At 39.0% G+C, this 15,516-nt stretch overlaps 1 protein-coding gene across 1 annotated transcript in view; it reads left to right on the top strand.

Annotated features, from left to right (window-relative positions):
* The first annotated feature begins 4,893 nt into the window (after positions 1-4,893).
* UFL1 (UFM1 specific ligase 1) overlaps positions 4,894-15,516 on the top strand; it is a 32,755-nt gene continuing 22,132 nt past the window's right edge. Inside the window, exons 1-7 of the mRNA XM_060753059.2 lie at positions 4,894-5,057; positions 9,876-10,021; positions 11,034-11,062; positions 11,697-11,794; positions 12,727-12,841; positions 13,884-14,014; positions 15,081-15,139. Of these exons, the coding sequence (XP_060609042.2) occupies positions 4,981-5,057; positions 9,876-10,021; positions 11,034-11,062; positions 11,697-11,794; positions 12,727-12,841; positions 13,884-14,014; positions 15,081-15,139 (655 nt within the window). The 5' untranslated portion in view covers positions 4,894-4,980. The remainder of the gene's footprint in view (positions 5,058-9,875; positions 10,022-11,033; positions 11,063-11,696; positions 11,795-12,726; positions 12,842-13,883; positions 14,015-15,080; positions 15,140-15,516) is intronic.

Genomic DNA, 15,516 nt, shown 5'->3' with positions numbered 1-15,516 from the left:
CTCTTGGTTTTGGCCAGAAAACTCAGAGGGCACCCAACCCCTCCCCAAAAAGCCCTTAAAAGAATAAATTACTTACCCAGCCACCAGTACTTACCTGGCCACCAGGCTGTTATTAAAACAGAAACAGATTTTAATTAATTAATGTGATTTAATGTTTTAAATGTATGTAATTATTGGATTTTATGATGTATTTTATTATGTGTACATTGGAGGCATTGAATTGTTGCCCTGAGCCCCCCCCCCCCCGGGTTTTTTGAAAAGGGCGGGGTACAAGTATCAACCTTGGCGATCAATGCGGTGACAGCCAGATCACCCTCCAGGGTGGGGTACAAATATCTGAAATAAATAATTAAAATAAAATAAAAATTAAAGTACTGCTGGAGTGCTGGAATATAGAAATGACATGCCGGGGGGGGGGGGGGGAGCGATTTTCCTCTTTGCAGCCCCCTCATTTCCTGGCATATCATTTTTACATACCAGGAGGACTCCAGCAGTACCTTAATGGTGACCAGGTAAGTTAATTTATTCTTTTAAGGGCTTTGGGGGGGGGGGGTAACTACCAGGAGGGCATCTAGACACTCACACCCCTGGGAAGTCCAGGTTTTGGGGGGAGGTGAGGGGACAAAAACCTACACCAAAATGGGCTTTTAACAACCCTGTCTGGTAGTGCCATGTAATCAAACAATTTTTAGAAAGACCAATTGGCCATTAAAAGTTTGTGTGTTCTGTAAAGTTCTACTGAAATTAATCTCATGAATCTCAATGAATTTTTCAGAAGCTCTGAACGGAACTAATAGAATTGGCATAACGTTTCATTAACTCATACTTGGTTTATCAACTAGGAGTGTTTGAGCCTTGTATGAATGATCAGTGAATGCAAATTATAATACCTGTGAGTATTGTAGTTATTTTGTAACATAGTTTGTCACACTTGCAGCATTGATTCATTCTGACAGAATTAATACCTTGGAATTTGCCTTTATTGTTTCTAATTAGGGTAAGTAAATGGCTATTCCCAGAGTGAATCAATATGGTATAGTTGAAATGTATAATGTATGTTAAACCTGTATTCATTGTAATGTTTCTTTTTTGCAAATAACGATCAATCAGTGCCACAATATTGACACAGTGATTTTTAAAAATCAATCCACAGTCTGCCACTGCTTGTCTCTGCATAAAAAGAGTAAATTGTTTCTGTAATTTTTATTGCCAGTAAAAGTCACAGCACTGAAATGGAGTAAGATTCCAATAAGCCATTTGTTTATCCTACTATCATTTATCCATCATGTTGGAGCTCCTCCTGCCCCCACTGCACACTGATTCATAGTGGAAAATCAACATGATGGGATTATTTGAAACCAAAAAGATTAGTATAACAAGGTTGGACAGCTATGGCATCCCCTTGTCTACATTGATGGTCTTCAAGAGCTCTGTAGATTGAGCAGGAGGGTTGCCCAATTCTGACCCTTTGGAGTAAGATGCATTACTCTCTTTCCCCGTCTGGACTATTTTTGCTAACAAGGGATGCCCCAAGATATTTTGGGTGGTGTATATGCAACTGTATAAGATTTAGCATAGTGTAGTGGTTCAAGTATTGAACAATGGCTCTGGAAACCAAATATTGACTCCCTGCTTGGCCACGAAACCCACTGGGGGACTATGGGAAAGTCACAGGTCCCTTCTACATTGCCATGTAATCCTGTTTATCAAAGCAGTTAATCCACATTATCTGGTTTGAACTGGATTATATATATTTTTGTCATGTCAGGAGTGACTTGAAAAACTGCAAGTTGCTTCTGGTGTGAGAAAATTGGCCGTCTGCAAGGATGTTGCCCAGGGGACGCCCAGATGTTTTGATGTTTTATCATCCTTGTCGGAGGTTTCTCTCATGTCCCCGCATTAGGAGCTGGAGCTGATGGAGGGAGCTCATCCGCGCTCTCCCTGGATTCGAACCTGTGACCTGTCGGTCTTCAGTTCTGCCGGCACAAGAGTTTAACCCACTGTGCCACCGGGGTCTCCCAACTGGATTATATGAAGACTCTTTTTACACTTCCACATAATATCCACATTATTTGCTTTGTCCTTGATTATATGGCAGTGTAGATTCAGGCCCCTTTTACACTGCCATATAATCCAGATTATCAAAGCAGATAATCTACTATCTGTTTTGAATTGGATTATATGAACCTACACTGCCATATAATCTGGTTCAAAGCAGAAAATCTGAATATCATATGGCAGTGTAGAAGAGGCCCCAGATTATCTGATTTGAACTGGATTATGAGTCTACACTGTCAGATAATCTGGGATAAATAGATAATCTAGGATCATATCCTAGGATACAGGACAACATAGATCTAACCTTAGATGGGGCCACAGGGCCCTTCTACACAGCACCTAAAATGTAGAAGTTACCAGGTTAAAAGGGGGTGGCCAAATGACGTTAGCTGTAAATCCACACTGATTTGCTGCTACAAATCAAACGTGTTTAAGAGGTCCACTTATATCCCAATTCCGGCCGGGAAATGTGCATATTCACATCACTGTATATCCCTACACTCGAGGAAAAGTATGTGATTTCTTTCTCTTCCCCCCTGTGGAGACTGATCCAGAAGATTTAGTTTTTAAAAAGCCCAAAACAGCTAGTCAGCTGATTAGTCTGTCAAACAGACACACAGCTGATTTAAAGGAAGCACAAATGGAGAGCAATTAGAACTCTGTGAAATACTTTATTTTACACTTTATAATATTTAAAAGATCTTGAATTAACAATTGGGATAAGAGAGAGATCTGGTGGAAGTTTTTTTTTAAAAAAAAAAATCCCTCCGTTAGGCACTGGACCTCATATATGCACATAAAAATTTGTTTATATTTATATTGAATTTTGCCAGGGATCTTCTTAGTCCCACTGGAGATGTTGCCATAATCACCATGTCATCAGCATAAAGCAGGATGTTAATAGTTCTGGACAAAACTTTAGGACCATGTAGACTATATTTATATTAAAGCACATATTGGAGGGATTTTTTTTTATAAAAAAAAACTTCAGCTGGATGTTTCCCATCCACCCTCCATCTTGTTCTGATACAGAATAAGCCTGTGAAGACTGCAGGGACCCAATCCCTGGTCTAACCAGTCTATGTGGGGACCTGCAGTCAGGTCCTGGGATGTTTTTACCCCCCTCCCATTTAAAACCCAGAGTTTGGCGCTGCTGGAAGCATCCTTTAGTTTACCCATGAGCAGGGGTCTCCAATTCACAACAGGCTGCACCAAGACACCTCTCTCCCAATGTGCAGCTGACCAGAGCTCTCCACTTTAATTACATAGAACTTGCAAGAGATGACTGTGGCCCCTTCCACACTCCCATATAATCCAGATTACCAAAGCAGATATTCCACATTACACTGCCATATAATCCAGTTCAAAGCAAATAAACAGGATTTTATATGGCAGTGTAGAAGGGGGCCTTAGTTAGAACAATCAGTATATCAATTTTAGTGAGATTTTATGCATGGAAAATCTTGACAACAGTAATTACATGTGGGGCAGCTGCTGTGCTGCTATCTTGTTATTGTGCTCTTATGTTCATCTGCAATATCAAATATGCAAAAAACAATGTATTCGAAAACCGAGACAAGCAGTGAGGGCACCTTAAATGTGGAAGCCACAATCAAAGTGATACAGGCTAGAGAGACTAGATACCATATTGTGCATAAACTCTGGCATTGCTGTACACTGTTCCTACCAGACACTACTGTGAAACCAGACTGCTCTTTCCTCTTTCTGATAAACTGTTGGTGACTGGGACCCAGACTGCTTGAAAACAAATGCAATTATTAGCCCACATACATTTATTTAATGAAGAATATTTTGTACAATCCAATTCTAACTAAAATCTGAAAAACAAAAGACTTCTCACATATTTATACATTGCTATAATGCCTCCTCTCAGCCTTCTCTTCTGCAGACTAAACATGCCCAGCTCTTTAAGCCGCTTTTCACAGGGCTTGTTCCCCAGAGCTGTCTGGTCCTTCCTGCTTTTCCTGTGGTAAAAAGATTTGTACTCCATAGTGAGCAAGATAAATATCCATTCTCTATTGTTCAATGTCCAGAAGATCATTGTTCTAAACAAAGCTAATCCTAGCACTCTGGAGCACAGTCATGGCAAGCAATGTGGTGTCAAACTGATACGCCCCGAGGGTTCATCCACACAGCCCTATATCCCAGAATAACAAGGCAGAAAATCCATCAATAACTGCTTTGAATGGGGTTAAGAGTCCACACTGCTATATATTCCATTTCAAAACGGACAATGTGGGATTTTATTCATCTGTGTGGAAGAGGCCTGAGTCCACACTCAGATAATGTGGGATTTTCTGCCTTGATATCCTAGAGCCCTCCCACACAGCCAGAATATCAAGGCAGAAATCCACAATATCTGTTTTGAACTGACTTATCTGAGTCCCCACTGCCATATAGGCAGATGTGAGATTTTCTGTGGGCCCTTCCTCACAGCCCTATATTCCAGAATATCAAGGCAGAAAATCCCAAAATATCTTAAGTGTGGACTGAGGGCCTTACACACAGCCCTATAGCCCAGAATTTCAAGGCAGAAAATCCCACAATATCTGCTTTGAACTGGGTTATCTGAATCCACACTCATATAAAGGGGGATTTTCTGCCCTGACATTCTGGGATATAGGGTTGTGTGGGAGGGGCCTAAGGGATAGCTAGCCATGATCCCTGTGCGCGTGCTCTTAACGGTGGTGCCTAAAGGCGGCGCTGTGGCAGCTCAGATCGCGTTCTGCAGCAGCGCCGGTGAAGATTGTCCCACGTCGCACCCCGTCGCGAGAATGACATTTAGAGCTGACGTGTGCCTTGAGAGCTCTTCCTCTGGCCACGCCCCCTTTCCCTCCTCCTCCTCCTCCCCCCCCTCCCTCTTTACTCTCTCGCCGACCACCTCCCGGCTGCGGGGCCGCTATGGAAGCCTCCTGGGAAGAGATCCTCCAGTTGTCTCAGCAATTCCAATCCGCTCAGTTCGCCCAGGCGACGCAGAGGTGAGCGGAGAGGGAAGACGCCCCCCTCAAGGGGGCGGAGCCAAGCGCGAGCCCCTCGCGGAGGCGCGTGGCCCTCTGGTCCGCTTACCCCTCCCCCCTCCCTCCCTTTCAGCCCCTTAACCGCCTTTCCCTTCAGTGCCCGTAATACATGTAGAACCAGCGCATTTCTGTCTTCCATCGTTCTTAAGGCGCAGTTGCGGTGGTCTCAGTGGTGATTACTACCGTAATAGGTCAAATATAGGTGTCCTGAAAAAAAACAGTGTACCCTTCAGAGTTTATAATGCTGTGGGAAACATATGTGCAGGTTGTTCCTTTTTATTTTTTAGGGAAAAGATGTGTACACCCTTAAGGAATTTTAATTTTCGAAAAGAAAAGAATAAGGATTGTGCAGGTCCCCCTCACACCCCGCCCCCAGTATGTGTACTTATGCTCTCCACACAGTCATATAACTCAGAATATCAAAGCAGATAATCCACAATGTCTGCTTTGAAATGAGGCCTCTTCCACAGGACAGAGTTACACATTATCTGCCTTGAACTGGAATATATGGCAGTTTGAACTCAGATAGCCCAGTTCAAAACAGAAATTGTGGGGTTTTCTCCTTTGATATTCTGGGTTACTTGATGTGTGGAAGCGCCCTGAGCCCACACTACCTTATAACCCAGTTCAAAGGCAATAATGTGGGACTTTATACAGCTGTGTGGAAGAGGCCCACTGTATACATTTTGGGGACACCTATTTGTGCCTGTGGTGGAGGCTTTTTTTTTCGTTTCAGGAGCACCTTGAAAAACTGCCAGGTGCTTCTGGTGTGAGAGAATTGGCTGTCTGCAACTTGATGTGTAGAAAGTGAAGGAAAGAGAGTGAGAAAGTCTTCACATGCTGAAGAGCCTCACTTGCAGAAATCCAGTTTTCTGCATGTCGGGCCCCTTCCACACAGCAATATAAAATCTGCATTGAACCGGATCATACGGCAGTATGGACTCAGATAATCCACTTCAAAGCAGATATTGTAAATTATCTCCCTTGATGTTCTGGGTTTTATACCTGCGTGGAAGAGCCCTCAGACTGCCATTGAATAGACTCATCACTTTTGTCTCTGGGCCTCAGCAACTGGTTATTTCTTTTCTAGGTTGCTGTCAAAGGCACAGGTTCATGTGCAGTCAGTCAAAACAAAACAGAGAAAACCTAGCAGTATTTACTCACTCAAATCTGTCAATAAAATGTGTGCTTTGTTTGCTTATTTTGATCCTCTGACACACACACACACAGCACTGCCAGAATTTTTTTTTTAAATCCTCTGTGACATGTAACATTTGTAAGGCGGGAATTGGATGTATGTTGCCCCTTGCACACAGTTGTATAAAATCCACATTGAACTGGATTATTTGGCGGTGTGGACTTGCAGAGAGAAAGGCCCCTTCCACACAGCTGAATAAAATCCCACATTATCTGCTGTGAACCGGAATATATGGCAGTGTGGAATTAGATAACTCAGTTCAAAGCAGATATTGTGGGATTTTCTGCCTTGATATTCTGGGTTATATGGCTGTCTGGAAGGGCCCAAAGTTACTTTTCAAGGATAAAAGTACATCAGGACAGAACTAATTAGCCTGTACTTCCCTAATTTCCCAGCCACCTGAAGTGTCGACTTATAGATACTTTCCAACTGTGTATTCATGGCCTGAGAACAATAGACTATAGTTGTGCCATTGTTAAGACGCCACATGTGCCTTCGTGCCTGTCAAAGTCATAACGAGCCAATGAGATTTGTATTAGTCAGCTTACACCAATGAAATGATTATCTGTGAAAATGATAAAAGGGGCTTGCATCCTGTATTCATGTTTGGGTTGTTGTAGGTTTTTTTGGGCTATATGGCCATGTTCTAGAGGCATTCTCTCCTGACATTTCGCCTGCATCTATGGCAAGCATCCTCAGAGGTGTGAGGATGTTTGTTGTTATAGTTAGGCCAGCAATAAAAGCCTTTGTAGAAAGAATCCAGCTTATGGCCTCCTTGCACTGCTATCTGGGCCTTTGAGAGGACTCCTAAGCTTGTGCATTTGGAGTGCTAGTGAGCCCGTGCCCCTACATCAGTGCCCCTTCAGACTCAGATAACCCATTTCAAAGCAGATTTTGTGAATTACCTGTTACAGCACCTACAGTGGCTGCTAATATGTTTCCGAGCCTGATTCAAGGTTCTGGTTTTGACCTTTAAAGCCCTAAACAGTTCATACCCAACTTACCTATCTGCCTGATCATTAAGATCTTTCGGAGAGATCCTTCTCTTGTTGCTGCCACCGCCATAAATACTTTTGGAGGCAACTAGAGAGAGGGCCTTCTCAATAGCTGCCCTGGCCTCTTGGAACTCTCTCCCCCATTGAGATTAAAACTGCCCCTATCTTATTTCTGGACGTTATTATGGTTTGTGCGATTTTTTTCCCTCTATTTTATGTTAAATATGCTTTGATTTGTGTTGTTTTATATTGTTAGCTGCTTTGGGTCCCATTAGGGAGAAAAGCAAGATATAAATAAAGTTTTTTTATTACATTATCATCATCATTTTATTATCTGTTTTGATATTTTGGATTATATGACTGTGTGGAAGGGCCCTGTGAAAGACATGGGTCTGTTTTAGAATAATTATTTAAATAACAACAACACATTTATTACCCATTTCTCCCTGCAGCTTGAGGTGGGGTACAACACTGTTAAAACATGATTAAAACACATAACAACAAGATATGCTGAGTCGCCTTCGGGCTGATATGGGCAGGATAGAAACAATGTAAATAAATAAATGTAAATAAAATACAAGTTAAAATCCGCTGATGAAATGCAGATTAAAATTAACAAAACACGTGTTTTATTGCTCTCCGAAGACTGACATTATGGTATACTTTTATGGGCTAGAATATCTGATGAAGTGAACTGGAATACATGGAAGCATATGATGATAATACAGCTATTAATATTTAACATGCTTCAGGTGTTGCTTGGCCAAAACCAATGTCTTGCATTCAATGTCTTAAATCCTGGTTGTGGGAGCAAGCGTTTGCAGATTAGATTGATTTTACTGGCAATGATGAAATTTTATTGGACCGCATTTTGAATTGATTTGGATAACGTTTTAACCTGGCATACTTTTTAAAAGTATATTGATACTTATTTTTTAGGCATTTGATTGTATTTTATGATGTGTTTTATTGTTTTGGCATCAAATTGTTGCCTGTTTGTAGCCGTCCTGAGTCCCTCTTCGAAGATTGAGATAGGATGGGGTACAAATGTTCCAAATAATAAAATAAATAAGTAAATAAATTGCAGCTTTGCTTGTATAATTATTCATTTGCTTTAGATCTCCCAGACTCCCGTTCATCAGTATATCTTGTTTTATTTTGTTAATCACTTTGGGTCCCAGGGCTGGAAAAAGGTGGGCATAAATAAATAAAAATAACCAATAATCAAGGCACCTGACAGCAAATTATAAGAATTATAGTGTATGTGCTGAATATCTATCCATGAAAGAGGCCATGACTTTTCCTCCCCTACCTCTTCCCATCAGTCCCCACTGTTCCCCTCCTACACAGAAGATTGGGCAGAAGCTATGAGTCATCTAACAGTATCTCTGCCTGGTTTATGCAGGGCCTGTCTTCTCCCTCCCGGTGCCACACTTTCCCCTTTCCACACCCTGTGCCACCTGTGCCACCATACACTGCACTCTGTGGGTTGCTGCAATTATGAGGACACATTTCATGGACTTTCAGGTAGAAGAGGGCAAAGATAAAATCACTTTTGGCCCACACGATCCAATTAAAATTTAAATACATTCAACTGGAAAAAATAAATCCTTTAATGCCATTGATCAGTGCCATTATGTATATGCACAATATACATACGTAAATATAGCCAAGCCCTAACGTTCTCTGGGGTTAGAGGCACAGGACCCATGTGAAAGTGAAAAATCATGAATAACAAAAAAGCTATTTTTAATACTTGAGAGAACACCTGTCTAGGAATTCCTAGGTCCTCTAGCATGACTCAATGGCCAACTTTTGGCAGATTTTCACCATAGAGCCATGCTGCAGGCCTTAGAGATTCCTAGAGAGAACATTTGTAATCAAATCTGTGTACAGGCAGTCCACAAGTTACAAATGAAATGGTTTCTGTAGGTTTGTTGGAACAAGTTGGAACAGGTACATAGTTAAGTGCATGCATGCTTTGGCTAGCATAGGGAAGGGTGAACACTCCTGTGGTGTTTATTTTGCTGCCTATTCAGAATATTTCATTTCACTTTCTCTTCCTGCGACAATTGGATGTTGAAAAATTTGGCTTGCTGTGGAAACAAGGATTGATGAGAAAGCTTCAGTGGAGACACCTTTCCCCCATGATAACAACTCTTTCAGCAGTGTATTTCCCTTTTGAGGGGTACATTTCACTCACTTTCTGGTGTCTCACCCATGTTCTTAACTATAAATTGTATGTTTGTAACACTCTCTCTCTCTCTCTCTCTCTCTCTCTCTATATATATATATATATGGCTGGAGTTTCACTTAAAATTGACCTGTTCCGTCATATATACAAATTCAACTTAAGAACAAACCTACAGAATCTATCTCGATTGAAACTTCCCTTTAATAGCATTGGGAGGTTAAAGGGAAAGTCACTCTTCTACATTCCGGATGAAGGTTGAAGATTAATGTGTCTCAACATTTTGCCCTGTGTGAATATGTGTGTATTATAGATATACTGATGAAGTTTTTCCAGATAAAATTGGGTTTTCAGTAACTCACACAAGGTATTTTGGCTGTTTTTTATGTATGCAGACTATCAGAGCGTAATTGCATAGAGATCGTTTCTAAGTTAATTGCTGAAAAACAGCTGGAAGTAGTGCATACTCTTGATGGAAAAGAGTATATTACTCCTGCACAGATTATCAAAGAGATACGCGATGAACTTCATGTTCGTGGTGGTAAGTATGCCTATACATAGTTTTTTTCTAAAATCCATTTAGCAGTCTAAATGTAACTTATAAAAACTTTCAAACCAATGTGCTTTTGGAAAAGTATGTGACGTAAGAATATATGTATTTCTCATGGAGGCTTCTCATTGTCCCATTTGTATAAAGTAATGATGCTTTGTTAATTCTCTGAAATCAAATTTCTTCTAGAAGTATAATTTTAATATATCAAGAGTGGGGTTGAATTTGCAAATTGGCATCTTACATATGACAGAGAAAGCTTAAGTTTTCCCAGATGAAGTCATAACTTCTGAATCATTCCTAAAATCATCCTAAATGCTGGTGGTAATTGTACATATTTTAAGTGACAATCTTAAACTCGTCTACTTCAAAGTATCATTGCATTTACCTAGAATTGTTATTCCCAGGTAAACTTCATATATTTTTCTCCTGTGCATGCAGTTGTTTGTCTAACATGCTGATGAAGTGCAAGACATCTTGCCTGTACTGACTAGAAGCATTGCAATAGTAACAAAATTAGTTTTGATGGGGACAAGGTTTTATCAGTTTACTGATGAGAATATGTATTTGTTTCTGCAGAATTATCTGATCTGAAAGATGCATTTGAGCCACAAAAAAAAACACCCCATATTTAGATCTCTTATTTAGATTTTTTTGTAAAAAGCCTATGTGGGAAGCCTTGGTTCGAGATTACATTACTGGGGATTCTGTTCAAACCACTTCACCACACTGTCTCAATCGATCTCATACTGATCCAGATATGCATAAGACTCCATCGCATATCTCCTAGCTTACTTGAGCAAGAATTATGGAAGCATTATGAAGGTAGTCTTAAGTGGCAATAATTTGAACATTTTATATGTAGGTTACTTTGAATGAATATGCATCAGATCAGGAGATAAAGAGTAACTAATAAATGGTTACTTAATGTATATCCTGTATCTGTCACTGTTTCTCAATAAATATATTGCAGCCTTGTTAACATATTTTTATACTGTTACAGGTCGGGTAAATATTGTTGATTTACAACAGGTAAATATTTTTATTTGTTTCAACTTTGCTTAATTTTAGCAATATGAAGTTTACAATTGCTCTTGATGGTTATGTCATTAAATAACTAAAGAATGGAGTCACTTAAGTGCTCATCTATGTTTCATGTATTTTATTGTATATTTTACATTTTTAGAGACCATTATATTTCTGTTATTCTTTGTAATACTGCAATCAAATGTTTTTATTCATGTTCATAGTATCCATCAAACTATCTTAATTTCTTTGAAACACTCTTTAATCCATCCAGAAAAATGAGCTTCATTTTATTACTCATTCCTTGTTAAATGTCAGAACATTTATGTATAAGTAAAAATGTCTGATCACTGGGGCATTCAGATAATTAATTAATATCTTGATTCCATTAACCTTTATCTCTTCCTAAACTTCAACTAAATGGCAGACTTTCATAATGATTAGACATTTTACTGATATTTTACTCCGTGTATTAACTTGTTTTGATTGCTATTTTCTTTTCTAGTCTTGTCGTATTAATTCCACTTAAGGTATTTTTGTATAGTGACTAAGAAAGTATTGGCAATTAAAATGCATGAGTCTGAATTAATAGCACAAACATACTTTGACTTCTGGGCACTAACTTTTTAAAATTCCTTAGGCAGTAAATGTAGATCTGGTCCATATTGAAAACCGAGCTCACGACATTGTCAAATCTGATCGAACGGTTCAACTAGTATTGGGACAACTTGTAGATGAGTAAGTTCATTTGTAGGTAATTTTAATTCCTAACATGCCTTTAGATGTGATGAATGTAGCAGAGAATTAAAGGCCGCTGTTGGGGGTCGGGAGGCTGTGACTGTGTGATTACTGGCATTATAAGGCAGTAGCTTCAATGCTTTTTCACAAGCCCCACCAAAAACATTGAGAATCATGTTCTAGCACCAAGCTTTTTAACTTATTCTTTAAAAAATTAAGACAAAGAAATGTTTTCCGATAATGGGGAGGGGGGTAGGATTGTGGATTCTTGTTATGTATGATTAGATATGTTTCAGAAAGGAAGAGCTGGAACGAAACTTGTTAGTAGAAAATATGGGACATTTCTGTTCATGTCTATTATTTAAAGTGGAGATGGATGAAAATCACTGTCCTTAATAGTCTGTTTTCTGGGTCTGTAAGAAGAGGGCAATGAACTACAAGGAGTTTTTACTTTTCAGTAAAATATCTCATCTTTAAGATATTAATTTTTTGAAGTCTTCTTTTGGAAATTTGCTAAATGAAAGGGTATTTGTTTATATGAATTGCAAACAAAATGTCCATGTCTGAAAGTAAACATCTCATACTTCATGGTAACATGATGCTCTGTTACTGCCATAGTCTTCCTTGAAATAGGAAAAGTCTTTGAGTTTTGTATCCTAAGATTGAGACTCAAACCAAGATCAGCCTTCAGGACTTTAATTCAACATTTGGTTTATTTGTTATCTAAAAATCTAATAGTAGCTATTGTATTTATAAATTGTTAATTAGATTAAATCAAGTCAGTTTATTCACCTCTCCTTCATGTTGTGTGGTATAGTTCAGCTAAAGCTTTTGTATTGTACTGTTACTGTAAATAAAGAATAACAAGGTTTATTAACCTGGCAAGCAGATTTGAAATTTTATCCTAATGTTTATTTTTGGTTTCATATTAGGCGTTACCTAGATCAGATAGCAGAAGAGACAAATGATAAGTTACAAGAATCTGGGCAAGTGAAAATATCGGACTTGTGCAAAGCATATGACCTTCCAGGAGACTTCTTGAAGCAGGTAATTCAAATGAAAGTTACAAACTTTTCACTGGAATGCATGTTATTTCATAACTGTTTAACTGTGACATTGATGTTGCCATAATCCTTGGCTGGTATACTTAGCATGGTAAGATTGTTTTCTTATGATGCTTGAAGTTAAACTGTCCTCATATACATGTATAATTGTTACAGTTATACATTATACATATACACTATACATATGGCATTGCTTGTCCCAATTTCACAGAACCCGTTGAACCAATTGAATTTACCCTATGTTTGCCTGATTGTTCAACCATTGATACAGTGGATGTTGTCGTTAAAGAGCTGGGTATGTTTAGCCTGCAGAAAGGAAGGTTGAGAGGAAACCTAATAACCATGTTTAAATATTTGAAAGGATGCCATAAGGAAGAGGGAGCAGGCTTGTTTTCTGCTGCCCTGGAGACTAGAACTTGGAGCAGTGTGTTCAAATTACAGCAAAGGAGTTTCTAAGTGAACATTAGGAAGAATTTCTAGACTGTAAGAGCTGTTCAACAATGGAACTCTGCCTCGGAGTGTGATGTGCCTTCTTTGGAAGCTTTTAAAAAGAGGCTGGATGGCTATCTATTGGGAGTGCTTTGATTGTGCTTTTCCTTCATGGCTGGGGGTTGAAATCGATGACCTAATGTGGGCTCCCCCAACTCTATGACTGATTGATTCTTTGATTCAAGTCAAGTTGGGATTTGTGCTTAGATTTGGGTCTTTGAATCTCACTGGCTATCATTTGTGCCTTTGAACTGTAAGAAAAATCAGTACTCCTGCTTCCAGAACATTATTTGTAAAGACAAAAGTAGTGATAGTAAGTCATTGTTTCAACACAAATCTTTCAACTATAGACTTGGAAAGGATTTGTTAACCTCAGGAGTGGAAAAAGTGTGCAATCAATGGACTTTTTTTCCTAAATCATCATATGAGGGAAAGAAGCAGAAGCACGGTTAGAGTATATCTAATTCATCTGGTGGAACTTCACATAACACTGGGTAAGATAATTCTGCAATTAATCACTGTGTTGTTGTTACTAGGCATTTTCCATCCGCCTGGGGAAAATTATACATGGCCAAATTGATCAAGACAACCGAGGGGTGATTTTCACAGAAGCATTTGTCACGCGGCATCGGGCTCGTATTCGTGGTCTCTTCCGTGCCATTACTCGGCAAGTCATATTACTTATTTATTTTTGCAGTTAGGTTATTTCACCTGCCCATCATCCTTCATTTTTAAGGCATGTGTGCACAATAAGAGAAAGTACAGATGGAAGGAATTGCCAAAGGAGGATGAACTAGAAACACTAGCAGCTTAAGGAACAAGGACAAGTATCATTCCCAGACCTCAGCTCTGGCCATTTGACATTAGAATTTTCCGAAACATCCTCTCAGTTGGTGAATAAGTCAATAGTAGTTGTTTGGATGAATGAATAAAAAGGAAAGGTCCCTCCTTTCTCATTTCTTCATCCATGCTTTAGTTTTCATTTCTTCTTTGATCTGAATTAATGGGTTTTATTTTTCTCACACCATAAGTCATATCAATTCTCAGTAAACAGGTAGCATGTGTATGGTGTGTGTGTACATGTACAAATACAGCTCTTGCTTTTCATAAGTGAGGAAGGGCACAGCTTTAAATTTATTATCAATTCAGATTATGTTAGATAGTGAATTCTGTTCAGTGAATTCTTCAGACTCTTTAGAATGCACATATTAGTTTATGAGGTGTTGTTTCTAAAAAAGCAAGCTTTCATCCTTAGTATTTGTCAAATTTTAATAGGTGATGATAATGTGTCTTGGTAGAAGGCTAGAGGGCAGAGGTTCTGGATTGGATGTCAAAAGGCTGAAAACATTTGTGAATCATACAGGTTACCTCTCCCTGAAAACTTTTGCTAGTTCCTAGAATTACTGCCTACTGTTTAATTCTGTATCTGCAGAAATTATCATCAGGCACCAGGTCAAACAACAAAAGCTCAATATCTTCACAGAAATGCAATTAATTATAGCCTTAAGGAGCAGCATACAGCTGTGCAAAATATTAAAGCACCACCCCAGTACAGCTCCCCTATTAGCATTTTCTTCACAAAGTACAAAACAGCCAGATTATTTTCATTCATCGTGTAATTTGCTCTATTCAGTAGTTTGGTAAATGTTTATTCCATGTCAGTGGAATAAACAAAAGTATAATGTTCATATATGAGTCTCCTGGCATCTCATGCATGTTATTTTTCTCTCTAGGCCTACACCAATAATAAACTTAATCACTCGTCATGGATTTCAAGAGCATTTGCTTTACTGTAAGTTTTGTTCAAACTGTTTTATCCTAATTCTAATTTTGGTAATATCTGAAAATATTGAATAAGGGCTGGTAAGCTGGCTGGGATTTCTGAGAGTTGTATGCCAAAACACGTGGGGACCCACAGATTGAGAACCACTACTATATACTAATAATAATACAATTCTTTATTGATTAGTCAATTTTGACCATATCAAAACATACAAAACATACACATACAGTAAAACCATATATGAATATGAGGCATCATGGCCTACTGGCCTGTCAGCCCACTCCTAAATAATTGAGCAACTATGAGATAAAAAGGTTAAAAGATTAAAATTGTTTAATTCCTTAAAATAGGGTTAGAGTGGGGGCATGGGTAGGTAAAACTAGTGG

This window comes from Anolis sagrei, chromosome 1, assembly GCF_037176765.1.
Source record: "Anolis sagrei isolate rAnoSag1 chromosome 1, rAnoSag1.mat, whole genome shotgun sequence".
Lineage (NCBI taxonomy): Eukaryota > Metazoa > Chordata > Lepidosauria > Squamata > Dactyloidae > Anolis > Anolis sagrei.
Note: the sequence above shows the minus strand (reverse complement) of the source record. Positions and strands in the feature narration are given on the sequence as shown.